Genomic DNA, 17838 nt, shown 5'->3' with positions numbered 1-17838 from the left:
CTCATAGGAGAAAACAATATATCATGAGATATGTAGAAAACATGTTTTAATGTCAATTGAAAATGAACGAAAGCGTTACAACAAAATATGTCTTTGAAGCACTATGGTATTTCGCTCTTTATTGAAACAACTCTTGAAACGCTGAAAAAATTGATGAAATGCAGCTTTTTCATTACTTACTATTTATACAATTTCTTCAAGTTTGGCGGGACTGATTAGAACGTTTAATGGGCCGCATGTGGCCCCCGGGCCGTAGTTTGCCCATGCCTGATCTAGATTGAGATGCTATAGTTCATGAGGTCGAGGCCACAGAGAAACGGTTCCTGCAGTTGAAAAGCCCCTTCTGAAATATCTCCCTGCTCATAGCCCAGACAACATTCCAGTGCATCAATTGCAACATTGGACCTCAGATTGTGTTGCACCTACCAAGTAAAGTTCTGCACTACTTCAGCCACGGGCTGAATATTGCTATTTTGAAGGAAAGAAATAAAAGTTGGGAACTGTTTGTCCGGTGCTGAAGATTTGTAATGTAAAGGAATGAGCCTTGACTTTATCTCCTGGAATTCGTGGCTTCCACACAGCGGTGAGACCTTGACTGTCTGCAAAACAAGACCGCAGCTGTGTGATGGGAGTGAGGTCTCCCTGAAAGGAGGCAGCTCAGATCAGTCCCTCCCTGGGAGTCTTCATCTGCTGCTTCACCACCATTTGGTATGAAAGGAGTACGTCCATTAACAGGCTCCTGGTGAGTGTGTCCCTTCCGTGTGTTCGGACCAACTGTCATCTGTTTCTCTAGAATATTCAAATTGAAAGCCAACCTTGGAAAACAGCTGCTTGGATATGAAGCTGCTGCCTGCTGGGAGGAAGCCAGAACGGCTGAAGGTGTCTTTCCCATTCTGAGCTTTATCACTTGCCACTTGGTGCGCGCATATGTTGCTTTCTTCTGCAAACTATCATGAAGAGTTATCTCCTTTTCCTGCAGGTGCTTTATTGACAGACGACACATGTCACTGTTAGAAAATAATTTAAGTAACATGGGACCTTTGTTTAGATTACAATCCCCTTTTTCCGTTTTTACATTTCACTATTTCCTGAACTGAACTTGTAGTACTGGAGCTGGTTGGGTCTCCTTGTGTTTTTATCAATATTATCAATAAAGGTCTCCTGAGGTGGTAGTTACCTGTTATGGGGGTAAATAAATCCCCTCTCCTGCCTTTAACTTGCAAAAAGAAAAGAAAACGTCTGGAGATCGCTAGATATTCCAATTTTGGTGCATGTTTCAAGGTTAGCGGGAGGGGCGTGTGGGAGGAATTTTTACTCCCATCTGCGAGAGTTTGACCCGTGCATAATAAGTGATTGTGAGAGGTCTGACCACACAGGCGCACAGACAGACGGCGCTATGTTGGTGCTGCATGCTTTCCTCGGCGGAGCGTTGATGATCTGCACCAGTCGGCCCTGCGCGGCCCTGCAGCTTCACCATGAGCAGCAGCTGATGCCAGCGCTGGACCCCCCGCCGACAGGTCAGACTCTGCACACCTGGCACGGATTAAAACCTATGGAAGTGTGTTGCAGTCAATGTTGCTTTACAATTAGTAATGCCATGTTTTTGTCATTTGCGCGTGTGTCTCCTTCTGCTTTCAGATTTAACCTCAATGTAACAATGCAATCAATGTGAATTTCCCCTTGGGGATAAGTAACGTATCTTCTCCCTTTTTTCTTCAATTGGAGCAGATGATTCTAGAAGCAGCTCCGCAGATCTCTTGAACCTCAACGCCCCCTGCTTCGTGGACGATGTGCTTGCGGCGCTGCGCGACAGCATCGGAGACGACGGTCAACTCACAAGTCAAAGTCTGTCTGTGTTTGGATTCTGCTCGCTTCCTGGCCAGCCCTCAGGTTCCCTCTTGCTGGAGCTTGCCAGGGAAACGGGAAGGAAACAGGAGTTTGCTGGGCTGGAGATTGTGCATCCAGTGGGAGGTAAAGACAGCTGCAGTTCTAGTGTATGTTGTTTCTGTTCTCTAATAACTGCCACGTTTTCTTCATCAGCGCTCGTGACGGAGGAGGCTGAAACGGGGACAATTGAGTTGACCTTTGACCTCCCAGACTCTTCCACATTGAAGCGAAGCGCGCCCGTCGTGCTCCTGGCGCTCGAAGCGCCACCCCGAGGAGAAAACCTGGACGTCACTTTCTCCAGTCAGTCTCTGCAGCCTGACGCACAGGTAAGTAACTAAACACAAGTGCTTGAACTTGTTCACCCAGTGTTTGTCGTTGACATCCCCTCCCCGGCCGTCTTTCCTCCCAGTCTGTGTGCATCTCGGAGGAGACGAGCTACGTGCTGCTGACGGGAAGACAGAGTGTTTCCCGTCGCTGGAGGATCTGTGCTGCCTCCGCATCTCCACACAAGAGTACGACAACCGCCGGTAAAAACACACTCAAGTCCCGGTTCGATTGCGAAGGATGCGTCACACTTCCTCTCTCGGCAGAGCAAACTCTGAGGGACGTCCTGATTGGTGGAAAATCAAGAAGTAGGATCGGCGGCGCCCCACTTCTGCTTTTCTCAGGCGGCAGCGGAGCCGACGGAAGGTCGTCCAGTTCTGCTGGAGGTTCCGCCCCGGCTTCCTCGCTGACCGCCGCCTTCCTCTGCGAGCTGAGGCGCTTCCTGGGCGACTTCACGCCGCAGGAGCGCCGCCAGTCGCCCCCGCTGCGGCTCACCTCCTTGCAGTCGCTCCCGGCCGTGACCATCGGCCCGTCGTCCAGCGAGGCCCTGCTGGCGGCGCTCATCAACTCCTCCACCCTCACCGTCTTCTCCTTTGCCGGCTGCTGCTCCTCGCCGGCCCAGGTCCACGGCGGGGAGCTGAGCCTGTCCTCGGCGCTGCTGGAGGAGCTCCGGCAGAGGTTGGCCGCCGCCGTGGCTCGCAGCCTGGAGGTGATGAGGCAGGAGCAGGTGGGGGGCCGAGCCGCCGAGAGGCTGAGGAGGCTCGTGGAACTCAGCTCGTCTCTCGAGAGGGAAGCGGCGACAGGTGACGACAGATGCGTTTCTCCCTCCATCGTAGTCACATGACCTTGCGAAAAAGTTTTAGAAGCACGTCCCCTCTTCAATGCTTCCACAGTAGATGAGCTCGACACTGAAACGCTGAAAGAAAAATGTTAATTTTAAATTTGAAGGAAATAAATGGAGTGGTGGCCTAAAGTAGATTTTAAATTATTTATATTCTCTCTGTCTCTCTCTCTTTCTCCTCAGTAGCCTATTGTTATTAATGCAGATTAGCTGCACATAAGATTCATTTGTATTCAGTGGTTTCCAGTTGCGTAAAGGTCAGTCCATTGGCACGCATAAAATAAAACACCAATGGATTTTATGAGTTTAACTTTTTCTGCTCTTAGCACACCAAAAGCAAACCTGTGTTTGCATATTTTCTCTGAATTTCTGACAAAAATTCAATTCCATTTTAACTGGAAGATGTCACCCCTTGACCCTTGACCCTCACGACCTTCCTCCACTCCTGCATGGTCCAGGGGCCAGCCAGTACTGTGCCTTCCTGCTGCTCAAGGCCCTTCAGACGGTGGGCCGGAGCTACGAGGCGAAGAGAGGCCAGCGGGCCGCCAGGGCCAGTTCCCACAGCCCAGCCAGGGGCAGCCAGTGCGGCCTGAGGAGCCTCACTGTGTCCCTGGAGAGACACGTCATCAGCCCCGCCAGCGCCAACATCAACAACTGCCACGGCTCGTGCCAACTGCCCCTGGCCAATGCCAGCAGCCACGTCATCCTGCTCAACCTTCACATTGCGCACGAGGGCCAGGGTGCGGCCGAGCGGCCCCCCTGCTGCGTGCCCGTGGCCTACGAAGACATTAACATGGTGCACCTGGATGCCGACGGCATGGGGACCGAACTCATAACTCATAAAGACGTTGTGGCCACAGAGTGCGAATGCCGTTAAACCGCCCGTTTCAAGGACTGATGTCACTTTATTGGCTCCCTCCTTATGTAACTCATTTATTCACACAGTGTTTTTTCTCGTAAATGCTTGATATGTTTTTAATAGTTTAAAGAATACAGACAATGTAGTTTTCACATTGCAGCTCTGGTCCAAGAGCACAGCTGAGATCAGAGCTACAACAAACTACAACTAAAACAAAAAACCTCATCAAAACAAATCACAAATCACAAAACACACAGTTTGATTGTATGTATTGTTGTACAATTTTGCTTTATTAAACACAACATTTCTTCACAATTGTTCTTCAGTCATTCTGTAAATGTTTTGGCCCTTGTTTTTTTTTTGTTTTTTTTTTACTGTTTGAGCAGATGTAAACAACTCATCATTTATCTTTCGGTTTGAGCACGGCTTTTTTGCCCATTGGCCTTTTTCTTTTTCTTATGGCTCCAACTTCTTCAGTTCCCCACCACCACATTATGTTGTCCCAGATGGAAAACTGTGGGCGACAGTTTGAGAAAGATTAAGTATTTAAAGATTTTCACCACAGTTTGTTGCAGTTAGAAGGAAGCACACTTATATTCTCCAGTGTCTTATTTAGTGTGATGTACTTTAAGTTACTGCACACAAATAGGCCTCCAGTTATCCATCGTATTTTGAAAAAACAGAACCATTAAAACAATCAATCAAAGCCTTCTATGAAAAGGATTCCAACAAAAACAGCATACCTGAGGTAGTGTACCTTCCTGGAGACTCTTGACAAAAGAGCAAATACCCGTTTCCTCCACAAAAGAATCCATAGCACCTAGAGAACAGGGCAGTTAAGAAATACAATGAAACATGTTTGGTCTTGAAGAAAACAACATTTGCACCAAAAAACAAGGCATTAAAGGCCCAGCGTGTAAGATTTAGTGGCATCTAGTGGTAAGAACACATACTGCAAACAAGCAAAATCATGTCTGTGGCCATGTTGTCACTTTAGCTTCAGGCATCAAAAAAATAATTTTGCAATCAGACTGGTAATGTGAATCACCTCCCCAATCAAAAGTAGCTGACATCAGAACTACTTTACAAAGTTATTGGCTTATCAACAACAACTTCCCTCTTGTAGGCCACCGCAGGGTAAATCTCCCCATTATATTAGGGTGAAAACTGAGTGTTATTTTTCTTTTGGTAACATGCCACTGTTGCAGCACTGACCGTGTAGCTCATTGACTCCAGCGCTAACAAGCAGCACAACCAGAGCCAGCACCAAGCACCGGTTCATACTGAAGCCCTTCCATGGATTTGGGACCTCACTCAAGTCTTGAATGGACAGAATCCGGTCGTACGACACTATGAAAAGGGGGGGGGGGGGGGGGGGGGGACAAGTCAAATGTGTTCACTGGCTGTTCACAGAATTAGCCTGATGCCAAGTGTGTGTCACTTACTTTTAACGTTTTCAAATGTTGCAGGAGGCTCCAGTTAACTCATAAAGGTTAGGAAATAGATTCAAACTTTGCCCAAGATGAAACTGTAAATTAGGATGAACATATTTACTTTCTAATTAATTAAACGGCTGAAATGTTTCTTCAAAAGTGTGTATACGTGGAATTATCACTTTCACAGACTGGACTGTGCCGTCTGTCAGGCCAGCATTACACAGCTCAAAATAGAAACATGCTGCAAGTTTTACCAAAATAAAAATAAAAATGGGGGAGATGGAGTTAAAGTTGTATGATATTAACAAAATCAGAGCTTACCTGCTTTTCCTCTCAGTTTAGTCTCTCTTCAGCTGGTCGTTTAACAGTGTTGGGTTGGTAGGGGGCACTGGATGACACACAATCTGCACCGTGCCTTCTTTGCTTCTTAACTGACAAGCACAGGTGTCTGCTGGGGAATGTGTGTGTGTGTGTGTGTGTGGGAGGGGCGGGGGGGGTTCTCACTTGGCAGAAATGGCAGATAGGTGTCACAAATGGGCTGACTAGCTTCCTTAAAGATCCTTCATATTTGAATTGCTTTTCATTGCAATCATCTGTATCATCTGTAATCATCACTTTTTTTTTTAGTCCAAAGTGAAAATATTGCACTTCATGACAGAGTGTGAGTTACAAACAATATATTACATTACTGTCACATTAACGTCAATTTAACTATTAAACCCCACAACATAACACAAAATAACTGTGGACTGTGGAGTAATTGAGCACCATTTCTAGATTGCTACATGTTCATAAGATGTAAATATCTTTTTTCTTATTGTTTTTTTTTTTTGTTTTTTTTTTAACCCTACTAGTATTTTATTACATATATATATACATACATATAACATTTTCCATCTTTTTTGCACTACACCGTCAGTAATTATGCAAAATTATCCAGTGTGGTATTAGTGAACGCATTCTATTCTATTCTATTCTATTCTGTTTATGCACCTGTAAACAGAATCGTGTGATGTAGCCTGGTTGTGTTTGTGCTTCAGTGAAACGGGCCATTCGCTGCCTCGGGTTTACGTCACAGCAGCGTGGCCCCGCCCCCCAGGTTATACTGCAGCCTGACAGCTCCACATCCAGCATTACGCAAAGAGGACCGAGGAGCATCTGGTGGGGACGCTGGCCGGATGGTTAAATCCAACCTACAGACGATTTTGAATAGTCATTGTTTTGTAAGAGAAAAAGACAGAAATCCATCCGAGATGCCTGTCATCGAGCAGACCAGTAATAAACCCGAAAGTCAAAGGTAAAAAACAAAAAAAACAACCCGCCACGTCTCGACAGTCGGTGCGGATGGCTACGTGCTAATTTAGCGAGCTAAGCTACGTTTAAAAGCCGCGGCCTAGCGGGAGGAGCTCGGTCTGATGTTGAGGAGTGGCCTAGTAGTGGCTCTTTTCTTGTTTACATAACAGCGCTACTTATTATTCAGCTGATAATTTTAGTATAGAGTATGAGAAATGTCTTGACCCGGATTGCACTTGTACACACCAGAGCTACATTATCCGCTAATGCGTTCTACGACGGGAATTAACGATGGTGTTTATCGAATGCACAGTGGCGTCAAATTGCACACATCAGATCCATGCGCTAGTTGGCTAGCTTAGCTAAAGCACTAGCTAATCCACCCGTTAGCATTCACGGACTTGGTTACTAACTACATTTAAGTTGACGTTGTTTTACACTAGTAGTCATAAGTGCTTCATCGTGTATACCGCTCCATGTAATATAGTTACGCGTGTGCACCTTTTTAATCCGGTTATTGGACGGTGGATACTATTTTAAAAGCCTGCGTAGGGGATTTGTTAAGGTTAGCAGCGTTGTCTCAAGTCCGACTTTTCTATTCTGCTACGTGACAGATGTTTTTGTGTATTTGTACTTTGAATGCCAACTGTAAATGCTTGCGAAAACGAAGCGCGGAGAAAACATGATGTAGAGGTTGCTTATTGCGAACCAAACAGGTTTCGGTTCAAGTGTAACTCGAAGCCGCCAGCCTTGTTTTCCTTCCCACCAATTATTGGCTCCCTGGCACAGGTGTTGGCTCGACAGCCTCATATCCCAACCGTCACTTTGTCCAATATTTGCACATTAATTACTTTGTTTTCTCATCAGCGGCACGCTGTACTGTTGGTCCATGTTAAATTTTCGTTCTCGGGTCGGTTTGAAAACGCTTGTTTGTGGGTCAAAACCAGTTGAGAGCAACCCCCGAACGTGGATCGGATTAATGTGTGTTTTATTTGTATTTTCGATATATCGCCACTGTTGTGAAGAGCTTGGTGGATTTGACGACCTGCCAAACAAACCGTCGGGGTTTGTTTAAGGTTGCAGTCGATGCAGCTCGCGTGATCCGTGTCGTTAGTGTTGTGAACGAGTCGTAGGAAATTTCCACTGCGCTGCGAGGGGAGGGAGGGGGTGGTATGTTAAATGCTGAAATTGACGGTGACGTATTGTCGTCCATTAACATACACTGACATGGTTTCTTGTTCGTATCATGTGTAAATATGATGTTGACTTTGACTTCTACCTACTTTGCCGATTTAATTTGTAGTTTTTTTTTTGTTTGTTTTTTTAAGGGCACTATAGACGGTATTGTGTAACATCACATTGTTTACGTGATGATGTAAAGATATGCCAGGACAAATGGCTGCTTCAAAACCAGAGTGTCAATTCTAGTGGTTCTTCAAACTAGATCAGGCTGGTTGAACCAATGTCACGCCATCGAGAAAACCTCACCACTGACTAATCGCATTGCCACATCCTTCCTAGGAACTGAAACCATTTGTTTGCGATGATGAGTCTTGGCAAAAGGACATCTATCGGAGCAGAAGTTGAGGAGAGGAGAGTCATGTGATCGGGCTGTGGATGTGTTCCCCCTCCCGCACCAGAACACCGTATGCAGAATGAAAAAAGAAAAGGCTGTTGCCATTTGCTGTTTTTAACGTAATCTGTTAATGAGACTTAGAGAGGATCGCGTGTGTGCGAGCGAGTTTGCCTCCGACCGCCTTGTTACCGCAGGCGGCGGGATTCTCACTGCACAGTGACTCATTCAGCTTGCGTTAACTCGCATATCGATGGATTTTATTTGGATTTCGCACATCTGTTTCACATCTAGCACAGGAGTGAGATTTGGTTCAAGCAGCGCGTACGAGCGAGCGTGAGCCTCCGCCGCTGCGTCTATAATGGGCTATTTTCGCAGTGGCACCTCTGAGAATAGGCTTAATCTCAAGGCCGCCGGTGTATGCAGCCGCACACTGGGGCAGAGAAGAAGAAATGACTCGAGCGCAAATGAAAATGCCTCGTCTCGCCTGATGAACAGGTTTTTAGGCAGTGGTTTGCAATGGTACGTGGTCGTCGGCAGTAGTAAAAGTTCTCTGGGGCTCGGGCTGCTGCAGTCACGTTACAATCATGTGACACGTTTTACAATAAAGGCCAAATTGTTTGGTTCTTAATAGTTGCCTTTTTTTTTGTGAAGGAGAGCTACGGCTTGTATAAGAACCGATCATGATGGCTTTGCTCGGTGCAGCTCCCGTCATACATACGCAATATGTATGAGACGACATATTGTGACAAACACGAGTTCAATTATTTCCCTGAGCTTTTGTAATACATTATCAGTGGTGGGACCGGGTTCCATGCGTCACCAAACTCGCCTCCCGCCAGTTAATGTTAGACTTGAATATTTGCAAGGCAACAAGTCCTGCAATTATCTGTGCTAGGACAGCTACCGATTGAAGTGTGACTCCTACAAAACTGTTGCGTCTCTGTTGCGCTACATCGTGTTGAGGTACGACAAGTGAGCCTATACTGATGCCTCTCTCTTTCCCTGTGTGTTTTTGTCACCCTCCCTGCAGTATCACCAGTCCCAGTAGGTGCTCTTGCTGTTGCAGTAACCCGTGTCCGGGGCCTCTGTGGTGCTCCTGATGCCCCTCACCCACCCCTGAAGATCCCAGGTGGGCGAGGGAATGACCAGCGGGATCGCAATCTTTCAGCCAAGCTATTCTATTCTGTGAGTTTGACCACTTTCACTCATGTTCTGATATTGAAAGGCTTTATTACTGTTGACTTTAATATGTTGCTGCAGATAGGTTTGGGCTGCCAGGTATATTTTCAGGTTGTACCTGTGTGATAATTTCCCACGGTTTGGATTTGGCTGGTTGCATTCAGTCAGTCAGACATGAGCATGTTCCAGTGTTGCACGTTCTGACCTGTGCCGAGTGTCATGTTCACACACAGCGACTGGCCGTGGAGCAGAATTTGATACTTTTGCTCTTTATTGCGGGACGTGATTCGATTGGCACAGCTGCAGAGTGTTGTTTCCCACGACGCAGCTCACATGTGAAGTCTTTCTTTCTTGTATAATTACACAAGTGGCAGCCGTTCTTTTTTTAAAAAAACAAATCCCAGCGTGTAATTTCACATCTCTTTCTTCCGACACAATTTATGGATGTTTGTGTTGCTCTTTTCTCCCTCTTGCAGGACGCTCAGTTGCTGGTTCTTGAGGAGCCTCCCCCGGCCAACGGCAGAGTGCGTTTCTTGCTCTTTGAGCAGCGACGCACTGAAAACAAGCACTGTGTGTGGAGGGCAGCGCTGAAAGGAGGCAGCCTTTATGTTGAAATCCCTCCGGGAACTTTGCCTGAGGGCAGCAAAGACAGGTCAGGAGACAAACACTATGCCAGTGGATTACTGTTAGTTTTTCCACAAGTTTTACAAAGATTTACCAGAGTCATGATAAATGATTTTCTTGTTGTATTCATTGACCTTCCTCCTATAATCTGTTACCATGCCTTTATTTGTTGTTTGCTTGCTTTTTTCAGTTTTGCCCTTCTGCTGGAGTTTGCGGAAGAGAAACTGCAGGTCGATCAAGTGTTCATCTGTTTTCACAAGAACCGCGATGATAGAGGTCAGTCTCTTCAGCCCTGATTGTTCCTGTTAAACTCTGAGTCAACCAGATCCTCACATAATCCAGATGGTTTTAACGGTTAGTTGGCGCCCCCTTCTGTCTCACTTAGAGCGCCTTAATAGAGGCCTTCTAATTGAACGTTCTCATTTAGAACGCCTTAATAAACGCCAACTAACCGTTGAACCATCTCGATGATCGAAGGATCTAGATTACTTGTTCTCATTTGCCAGCAGATAGGTTTGTTTTCTGTGGTAACTATACCAGAAGGGCACATCAGGTTGTCGAGTCGAGGCAACGTGTCATAACAAAGTGAGGAATGAAGAATCAAAAGCCAAAATTGGCTGCAGCACTTCGATTCCTAACAAGTTTGCCAAGTTGACGGTAGCTGGAATAATTGTAAATGTCTTGAGTTTGCAGCTCATTATTTTCCTCATCCCATATTTATGATAGCTGGTAATTTTATGCATGTGTGATTCACAAAATCATGCCTTTGTATCTGCAAATGGTTAGATGGGACTGTGCCATGGCTGTTAATAGGGGACAGTGCTTAACTTTTGACTATTTGGTGTGTCGGGAATCCAGAATTGTGATGGAATAACTCCCTACCTTGACATAGCAAAACGTTTTTCTACACCGTTATGAATGAGACTGTGAAAGAGTGAAGAATCTCGTTGATCTCCGTGTGCTTTGCGTCTGGTCTCCCTTCAGCATCCCTGCTGCGAACGTTCAGTTTCCTGGGCTTTGAGATTGTGAGACCGGGTCATCCCCTCGTCCCCTCCCGCCCCGACGCTTTCTTCATGGCTTACAGCATCGAGCGAGACTCCTCTGACGACGATTAAATGACGCCGAGCAGTTACACGTACTTGTTGTTTCTCTCTCTCTTTTTTTTTTTTTTTTTTTTTTTTTTTGAGTCCATGCCTACGCATCTCGAGCAGTTTTGTTTCTTGGAAATCAATAATAAAAAAAAATTCTCAGTTAGGTTGAGGTTTCCTGTCAGAGGCTCCTTTGTGTTTGTTTTACCTTTACCCACCACGTGCTGTGTTCTGATGCTATTTGCACTAGGGTAAGATGTTAATATACCAGGAATGTAAAGCAAAACACCCAGTTAATATCAGGGCAAGTTGTCCTCACCGTTGTTACTCTTCCATGATGTCGTAGTGCTGCATCCCATACAACCTGATGATCATCTCCACAGTGGAATATTTATAATGCATTTAAATTCATCTTACTTGTGTAAGTAGGTATGTTTTTATAGTGATTATCATTTGATTCTCCTGTTTATATTGATTTTTAAAAATGTGTGCATGATTTTCATTTTGTTTTGATTCACTTGATAGAATTCTGCATGTTGTAACTGTAACAAATAAAAGTGCTCATGCGACAGAATCTCTACTGTGGTTTCGATGGCGACATCTGCTCTCTTTCTGCGCTGCTGCCCCTCGCAGCTGCTGTGCACAGTTGGCACAACTGTGAAGAAAGTCAAGTATGAAAAGATGAGTGAGCTGGATGGATGGAAAGCCTCCTGGTTTTTACTGACCTTCCTTGATGCGTATTAACAGCTGGACGGTAAAATGTTTGCTCCCGATTTTAAAAACAAACAAAAAAACAACTAAATATGCAACAACTGTTCCTGGGACACATAAGCCTTAATCATATGCTGCCATTTCCCAGGAGTTGGCGCTGAAACCTCAAAACTATATTTCAGTCAATGGTCACTGTCAGTCACTGTCATGATTGATGAAGAATGAAATGACACAAATCAAAGTTTGGAGTTACAGCAAAGATTGTGGAAATAAGACTAATAATATATATATATATAAAAATTGGACGGAAACTACAATTTCCTAGATCACTCTCAACTCCAGACCTCTTAGCGAGAAACGTTTTCACAAGTGGAAAGACATTAAAGGTCCCGTGTGTGAAGCATTAAAGGAATCCTGTCTCACTGCACATTTTGAATTTAGGCCACTGACAGGTGGGCTTTCTGGAAAAATGGCAGCTAACTAGGAGCAAGACCCTTGCACTATGTATATTCTTATATATGTGAGAACTGAGAACTGTTCTAATGGTAATAGTAATGACTTTTACTGTTCTGCAAGTATACACTTTTATCAATGTATGTGTGGGCAGTATGTCAAGCTCTTACCACCATAAAAATGATAAATCAGGCCAGATTTTACACAGCGGACCTTTAAAATAACCCTAACCTACAATGTTCAGTAATTTAGCATGCAGCTGGTGTAGAAATTCTGTTAAAAATGTCTTACTCTTTTTTTTTTTAATCTTCATATTGAATTTCTTCTCAAAATCCTTGCTTATAAGAAGCAGTCCTCGCTCAACTTGAGCCGCCGCTAACCGCTGATGCTTATAGTAGCCTTGGCGTCTGCAGACGATAGATACTTGAGGTGCATCACGTCCTCCCACGGCAGCGCTCGCCGATCCGGGCTCAGTCCTTGCTCTGCCAGCTTCAACACAAACAGCGCCCGCTTCACTGTCAGCCAGTGGTGGCCCCATGGCTCACAGAGGGGGACGCCGGGCCCCCAGAGGAGCTCCTGAAGGGCGACCACGGCGGCCTCCAGCTGGGTCCCGCTGCCCCCGTCACCCTGGAGCCGGGAGGCCAGGCGGAGCAGGTCCCTCCGATGCGAGGACGGAGCTGCGCCCGAGCCTGCGGAGGTTCTGCTGTCTCGTGACTGGAGGCAGAAGTGAATCAGAGCACTGATTTGGGACTTGATGTTGAGGAGGGTGCGGGGGCCGGACAGGGAAGAGCCGGCTGGGATCAGCACCACCAGGGGGCAGCCGTGCGTCCGCCACAACATCCCCATCTTTGCACTTTTCTCCTCCGTCTCCTCCAGCAACGACTCCTCTTCCACTCCTCCGTTTTTCCCACCTGCCCAGGGCCACACCAAGAAGATCTCGCGGGGCCTGAGCTCGGACGCAGAGCCGCCGTTCTGGTACAAGTGCGCCAGTCCGGTCAGCACCTGCAGCATCAGCGCGCTCAGCTGGCCGTCGTAATCCGAAGCCTGCAGCGAGGCGCTGCCCTGCACAAAGTCCTCCAGGGTGAAGAGAGGCAGGTCCCTCTCCACGCTCACCGGGTGTCCTCTCTGCAGGAAGGACTGGACCGAGGCCGGCTCGGGCTCCGCGGTGTCAGGCCGCAGGGGAGGAGCGTCGCCAAAACCACTGCTGGTGAAGTCCCTCGGCCGGAAATGAGCAACGACCTCTTGCACATTGGCATGTGGCGGCTGGTGTGCGGCAGCAGCCGAGTGGCTTTCGTCACTCTGTCTGTGGACCTGCGTCCAGGGAATCACACACACACACACACCCGTGAGACACAGGCAAAACATTGAACTGAAATATAAAAAAGATTACACACACGCACACCAGTGTTGACGAGTAATCTATTACTAAGTAATCCACTACTGTAACTGTGCAAAACGCACCAGTGCTGTACATGAGTTTGTTATGTGAAATGTGCACTTTGTGTTCAGAGAGCAAACATTCATTCATGTTGCTGCACTGAGGAACTGTGTACTTTTATGGCGTAATCCCAACAACACTGCCGTGCGCACGCACACACACACACACACACACACACACACACACACACACACACACACACACACACACACTCCTTCCTTTTGCAGCTGTGACATCTGATGACGGTTTTAGAGGAAGTGACTCAGGTACCGCAAGTCTGAGTGACAGTTGGTGCTGATTAACATCTTGTTACCTGCAGCAGTGCGCGGCACAAAAAGAGGCCTTTTGTGCAGCAAAGCGTATCAAGACCATCTTTTCCACCAAGTCAAAATGCACCAAAAACTAGTACACATAACACATGCCGGATGTGCTTGTTTTTAAAACTGCGTTTTTCTATTTATCTGCCACATGATAATTTGGAGCTGCATGGATACGGCAAGCGCTGAACCTCTACTGGGACAACACGGATGCAAACGCAATTCTAGCTACCCCAAAGATGTTTTTTTTTTAATATGAGGGCTTATGGTGTAAATGACCCACATCTCCTCGTCTGCTGTTTATCTGTCGGCATTACCTTCAAGGCCAGCAGCCTCCCAGGGAACTTGGGGCTGTGCAGCCTGTAGTAAACCGAATCTCCAACCTGCCTCGCCTTGCTGCCCGCCTGCAGCACGAAATCCTGGGGCAGGTAGGAGTCCACGTCCTTTCCCCTGCTGTCCTGCTGCAGCAGGATCCCGGCGTCCACTCTCTGCGCCATGCTTCTCAGGAAGGCTAGGTGGCAGTGCTGAATCCCCTGGAGGACCTCCCACTGGTCGGCGAAGCTGCCGAACAGGTGCGACAGGTGCGCGTCCGGGGTGTCCAAGGACACTCGGGAGTAGGGCGATGAGGGACCCGACCTCCCTACGCATGTGTCAAACTGCTCCGCCTCCATGGTGAAATGGCTGCTACGCACAGGCATCATCATGTACAGAGGGTTGTCAAAGTCTTGAGGTGGTCGCAGGATTGGAGACAGAGGTGAAGGTGGAGGCACCTCGGCACAGGGCAGGGAGAGCGTGCGAGCTAACCTCTTCCTCGGAACAGGCGGTGGAGTGTCATCGGAGAAGAATCTCATCAGGTGTTGAGACGAATCTGAGCAGCACGGCGGGAAAGTAACAAGTCAGAACAAGGTCAGCGGACACAAGGGAAAGTCTAGACCTGGAGTATTGAAAAAGTCAAAGTATGATCAGTTCAAACTAAATTTCATTTAGTCTTTTTGCAACCATTTTAGGCGGCACCTGCTGGCCAAATGATAGAGTGCAGGTTCTTTGGCACTTCTGTTGGCCTTACATTTTTTAACCACAAACTCCGTCCTTCCTTACAGTCAATGGACTGATAACATCACATTCAGCAAATGTTTCCCTTATTGGAGGCCTCAAAGCTGTAGTTTAGTGCTTTTGTACAAAGCTACAAAGCTTTGTACAAATTTGATTGGTCTGCTTGAATGTGCTGAAAAGTTCATCAACTCATCTTCTTTTCAATGTTTTTTTTTTCTTGGCTCTTTTTGTCAGATGTATGAACAAGAAGTTAAGAAATATTCAGATTAACTAAATAAAAACTACTATTGACTGTTGAAAGACGAATAATTCATCACACTGTTTTGACATTTAAGCCCCTGACTCCCGGCCACCTTGCTGAGACACAGTGGGAAGTAGACATCGACTGTGGGTGTGAGGAGGTTGTAATGAGACTCGTATTCGCATAACTAAAACAAAAAAGTAACAGTCGCAGGCAGTCACTTCCTCTTTCTGTTCTCCGCAGAAACACAAACTGAGAACAGTTGCATTTCTAGTGGGCGAGGCCTTGTTTTCCCACCGTACTTCCTCCGCAGACGTGGTCAAAGTCTCACGTTAACCCACCATAGCGCTGGTGTATGGGGCACTGCGCTGCGTGACAGTCGGTGGCCTGGGGGAAGACGTCGTTGTAAGCGTTGCTGCTGTGGAGCTCCACTGGGCTGAGCGGTCCGCAGTCATGTCCAGTGCTGGAGGATCTGGATGAGTGACTTCTGTTTGAGGAAAAAAAAAAAAATCCAACACATGCTTGGAGGAGAATTGAAAGAGTGACGGTGTTCTGCAGCAGTCGCTTCAGTGGAAAAATAAATAAATACATAAAAGTTTTAGGTGCAAGCATGAAAACTTATGTTGAGGATCTATAGCTGTACATCCAAATGTCCATAATGTAAATATCTTGTTTTGAGTCTTTTTTCCATACAGACATTTTATTTTTATTGATTGATTTATTTTTAGTTAATAACATTTTCCATATTTTTCTCCACTATACTGTTGCTGTAATTATGCACATTTCCCCACTGTGGGATGAATAAAGGTGTTCTATTCTATTCTATACTTTTTTGTAATTGCAGCTAAATCATCATTAATCTTTTATTTTTTTATTTTTTTATTTTTTGAATAAAATAATAATCAGTTGTTGGTACAAATGGGTGTTACATACCTGTGCTGCTTAACGGGCAGAGCCGGCGGTTCCATCTCTGCTTCCAGATGTCAACAGGTGAAGTCACTTCACCTCGAGCTCCTCCAGTTCACTGCTGCCACTGATCAGCGGCTCGCCAAGCGACCTCCCATCAGCTGGCGTGCCTCTCTCTCTCTCTCTCTCTCTCTCTCTCTCTCTCTCTCTCTCTCTCTCTCTCTCTCTCTTTCTCTCTGCTTTGCCTTCCTGCCTGCCTGAGTCGCACGTTATCTCTCATCTGAGCACGAGGTCGCAACCGGAACAGCGGCGTCTGTTTTTGAGGGCACCGGTGTATTTGTTGCGAGGTCTCGCCTCAGACGTGGCAGGATGGGGGAAGAAGGAGTGCAGAAAGAAACCCACCTTATGTGTCAGCTGTGAGTTGATGTGACGGTTGCCGTGCCAAAGCCTCAGGCGTGCACGCCGCAGTTTCACACTTCAACGCTCTAGAGATTTTTTTTTTTTTTTTAACTTTTCTTTTTTGTGAAAAAGCTCTTGGATACAAAACGCCATTAACAAAACATCGAGTCATTGAAAGGAACCGCTGCATGCTCCTGTGGGATCCACTGGGTGGTGCTGTGATGCACAATATATGGTAACGACACAAAGGTTGCAGTAGGACACACTGTGCCTGTGTTCTAATGAAATCAAAATAGCATGTTATTTAATCAGCCCTTACGTTTTTGTGATACATGTCGTGTGTGATTTCTTCCTGACCAAGTTGACTTCACATGACAAATGACTCCAGATATATTACAAGCGTTTGAACTCAAGTGCCTGGGCAAAATAGGAGCATTTGTATGTGTTTGAAAATAAGAAAAGGAAACTCTGAAAAATTATACTTATATTACGGATTGATAAACAAGGGCTGTATGTGATATACACCTGTCTTTATTTCGACCTTTAAGAACTTATATGCCTTCCATTTTTGCACTTCCTGTCAAGAGCAGCACCCATAAATGTATTTCAGGCACTATTATCTGCATAGGGCCACCATTGGTGCGGCTGCACGACCTCAAGTGCGTTCTTCAAGTGGTCTGTTTGCAGCTCCAGCACCGATCCTGAAGTGACTCATGCATCCAGACCCTTAGTGTCTCTGCAGCTATATTTGTCTTTGTCTCATTTAAAAAACACCATGACAATGAGTAAAGCAGCCCGGCCCTCAGCAGCTTATTAAGGAGTCAATGGGAAACCTTGTGAAATGAAAGATTTCGTGATGTAAGAAGACACAACTTCAACTTCCATTTCTGCTTTATGCCCACGGTGTCTGCAGCTAGGAAGTGCAACATGTGTCAATATTTCACAGCAAAACTCTTGAGTACTCGGTCGCACCTTCACCACAAAAGTCAACAGTTCATAAATATGTTTTGTTCCCAGGGTCCGCCAGCCGGCAGCAGCTTTCAGCAGTGTTGTCGACTCCCTTCTGTCAAGAAATGCATTCTTCGACTATGTTTTCTTTATAGACTCGTGTAAAAGCGTATAAATAGTATACGTCTATGTGAAACAATATTTCGCATTGTCCACATTGTCAAAGAATATAATTTTAGAGTCACTGGCATGGCACTGAAACAAA

General features: G+C 46.1%; 3 protein-coding genes and 1 long non-coding RNA gene across 6 annotated transcripts; 2 read left to right on the top strand and 2 right to left on the bottom strand.

Annotated features, from left to right (window-relative positions):
- The first annotated feature begins 118 nt into the window (after positions 1 to 118).
- On the top strand, positions 119 to 4228 carry amh (anti-Mullerian hormone). Of its 3 annotated transcripts, none has more exons than XM_076039447.1 (7): positions 119 to 742; positions 1377 to 1517; positions 1726 to 1971; positions 2041 to 2213; positions 2297 to 2414; positions 2478 to 3014; positions 3511 to 4228. In XM_076039447.1, the coding sequence occupies exons 2-7, from the start codon at positions 1397 to 1399 to the stop codon at positions 3927 to 3929; spliced, it is 1614 nt and encodes a 537-aa protein (XP_075895562.1). In that variant the 5' UTR covers positions 119 to 742; positions 1377 to 1396; the 3' UTR covers positions 3930 to 4228. The 3 variants fall into 3 exon arrangements, with proteins under 3 accessions (XP_075895562.1, XP_075895563.1, XP_075895564.1); XM_076039448.1 differs by having other exon boundaries at positions 123 to 742; positions 1729 to 1971; XM_076039449.1 differs by having other exon boundaries at positions 125 to 742; positions 2297 to 2399.
- Positions 4229 to 4252: 24 nt separating this feature from the next.
- On the bottom strand, positions 4253 to 5827 carry LOC142897273 (uncharacterized). The gene is made up of 5 exons (XR_012928440.1): positions 5669 to 5827; positions 5357 to 5439; positions 5127 to 5261; positions 4655 to 4731; positions 4253 to 4425 (listed from the first exon to the last, which is right to left on the bottom strand). It is a non-coding gene; the product is annotated as an uncharacterized LOC142897273 (long non-coding RNA).
- Positions 5828 to 6466: 639 nt separating this feature from the next.
- On the top strand, positions 6467 to 11681 carry oaz1a (ornithine decarboxylase antizyme 1a). Its single transcript, XM_076039454.1, is given in 6 exon segments — positions 6467 to 6644; positions 9247 to 9313; positions 9315 to 9401; positions 9872 to 10047; positions 10210 to 10295; positions 11004 to 11681. Coding segments are annotated over 6 exon segments (666 nt in total). The 5' UTR covers positions 6467 to 6525; the 3' UTR covers positions 11135 to 11681.
- LOC142897265 (inactive tyrosine-protein kinase PEAK1) lies at positions 11159 to 16457 on the bottom strand. The gene is made up of 4 exons (XM_076039445.1): positions 16254 to 16457; positions 15662 to 15807; positions 14344 to 14894; positions 11159 to 13582 (listed from the first exon to the last, which is right to left on the bottom strand). Exons 1-4 carry the CDS (start codon positions 16286 to 16288, stop codon positions 12647 to 12649), a joined length of 1668 nt encoding a protein of 555 aa, XP_075895560.1. The 5' UTR covers positions 16289 to 16457; the 3' UTR covers positions 11159 to 12646.
- Between the last annotated feature and the right edge of the window lie 1381 nt (positions 16458 to 17838).

Source organism: Nelusetta ayraudi, unplaced genomic scaffold, assembly GCF_046127955.1.
Source record: "Nelusetta ayraudi isolate G7.1 ecotype Tasmania unplaced genomic scaffold, CSIRO-AGI_Nayr_v1 ptg000059l, whole genome shotgun sequence".
NCBI classification, from domain to species: Eukaryota; Metazoa; Chordata; class Actinopteri; order Tetraodontiformes; family Monacanthidae; genus Nelusetta; species Nelusetta ayraudi.
This window is presented reverse-complemented; position numbering and strand designations above follow the sequence as displayed.

Excerpts from the sequence above, each read along its gene's own strand:
- amh (XM_076039447.1), top strand. The coding sequence starts at position 1,397 with ATGTTGGTGCTGCATGCTTTCCTCGGCGGAGCGTTGATGATCTGCACC. Across the intron at positions 1,518-1,725 it reads GCTGGACCCCCCGCCGACAG|CAGATGATTCTAGAAGCAGC; the intron begins GTCAGACTCTGC and ends CTTCAATTGGAG. Across the intron at positions 2,214-2,296 it reads CTCTGCAGCCTGACGCACAG|TCTGTGTGCATCTCGGAGGA; the intron begins GTAAGTAACTAA and ends CTTTCCTCCCAG.
- LOC142897265 (XM_076039445.1), bottom strand. The coding sequence starts at position 16,288 with ATGGAACCGCCGGCTCTGCCCGTTAAGCAGCACAG. Across the intron at positions 14,895-15,661 it reads CCCCATACACCAGCGCTATG|ATTCGTCTCAACACCTGATG; the intron begins GTGGGTTAACGT and ends CGTGCTGCTCAG. Across the intron at positions 13,583-14,343 it reads GGAGGCTGCTGGCCTTGAAG|GTCCACAGACAGAGTGACGA; the intron begins GTAATGCCGACA and ends CCCTGGACGCAG.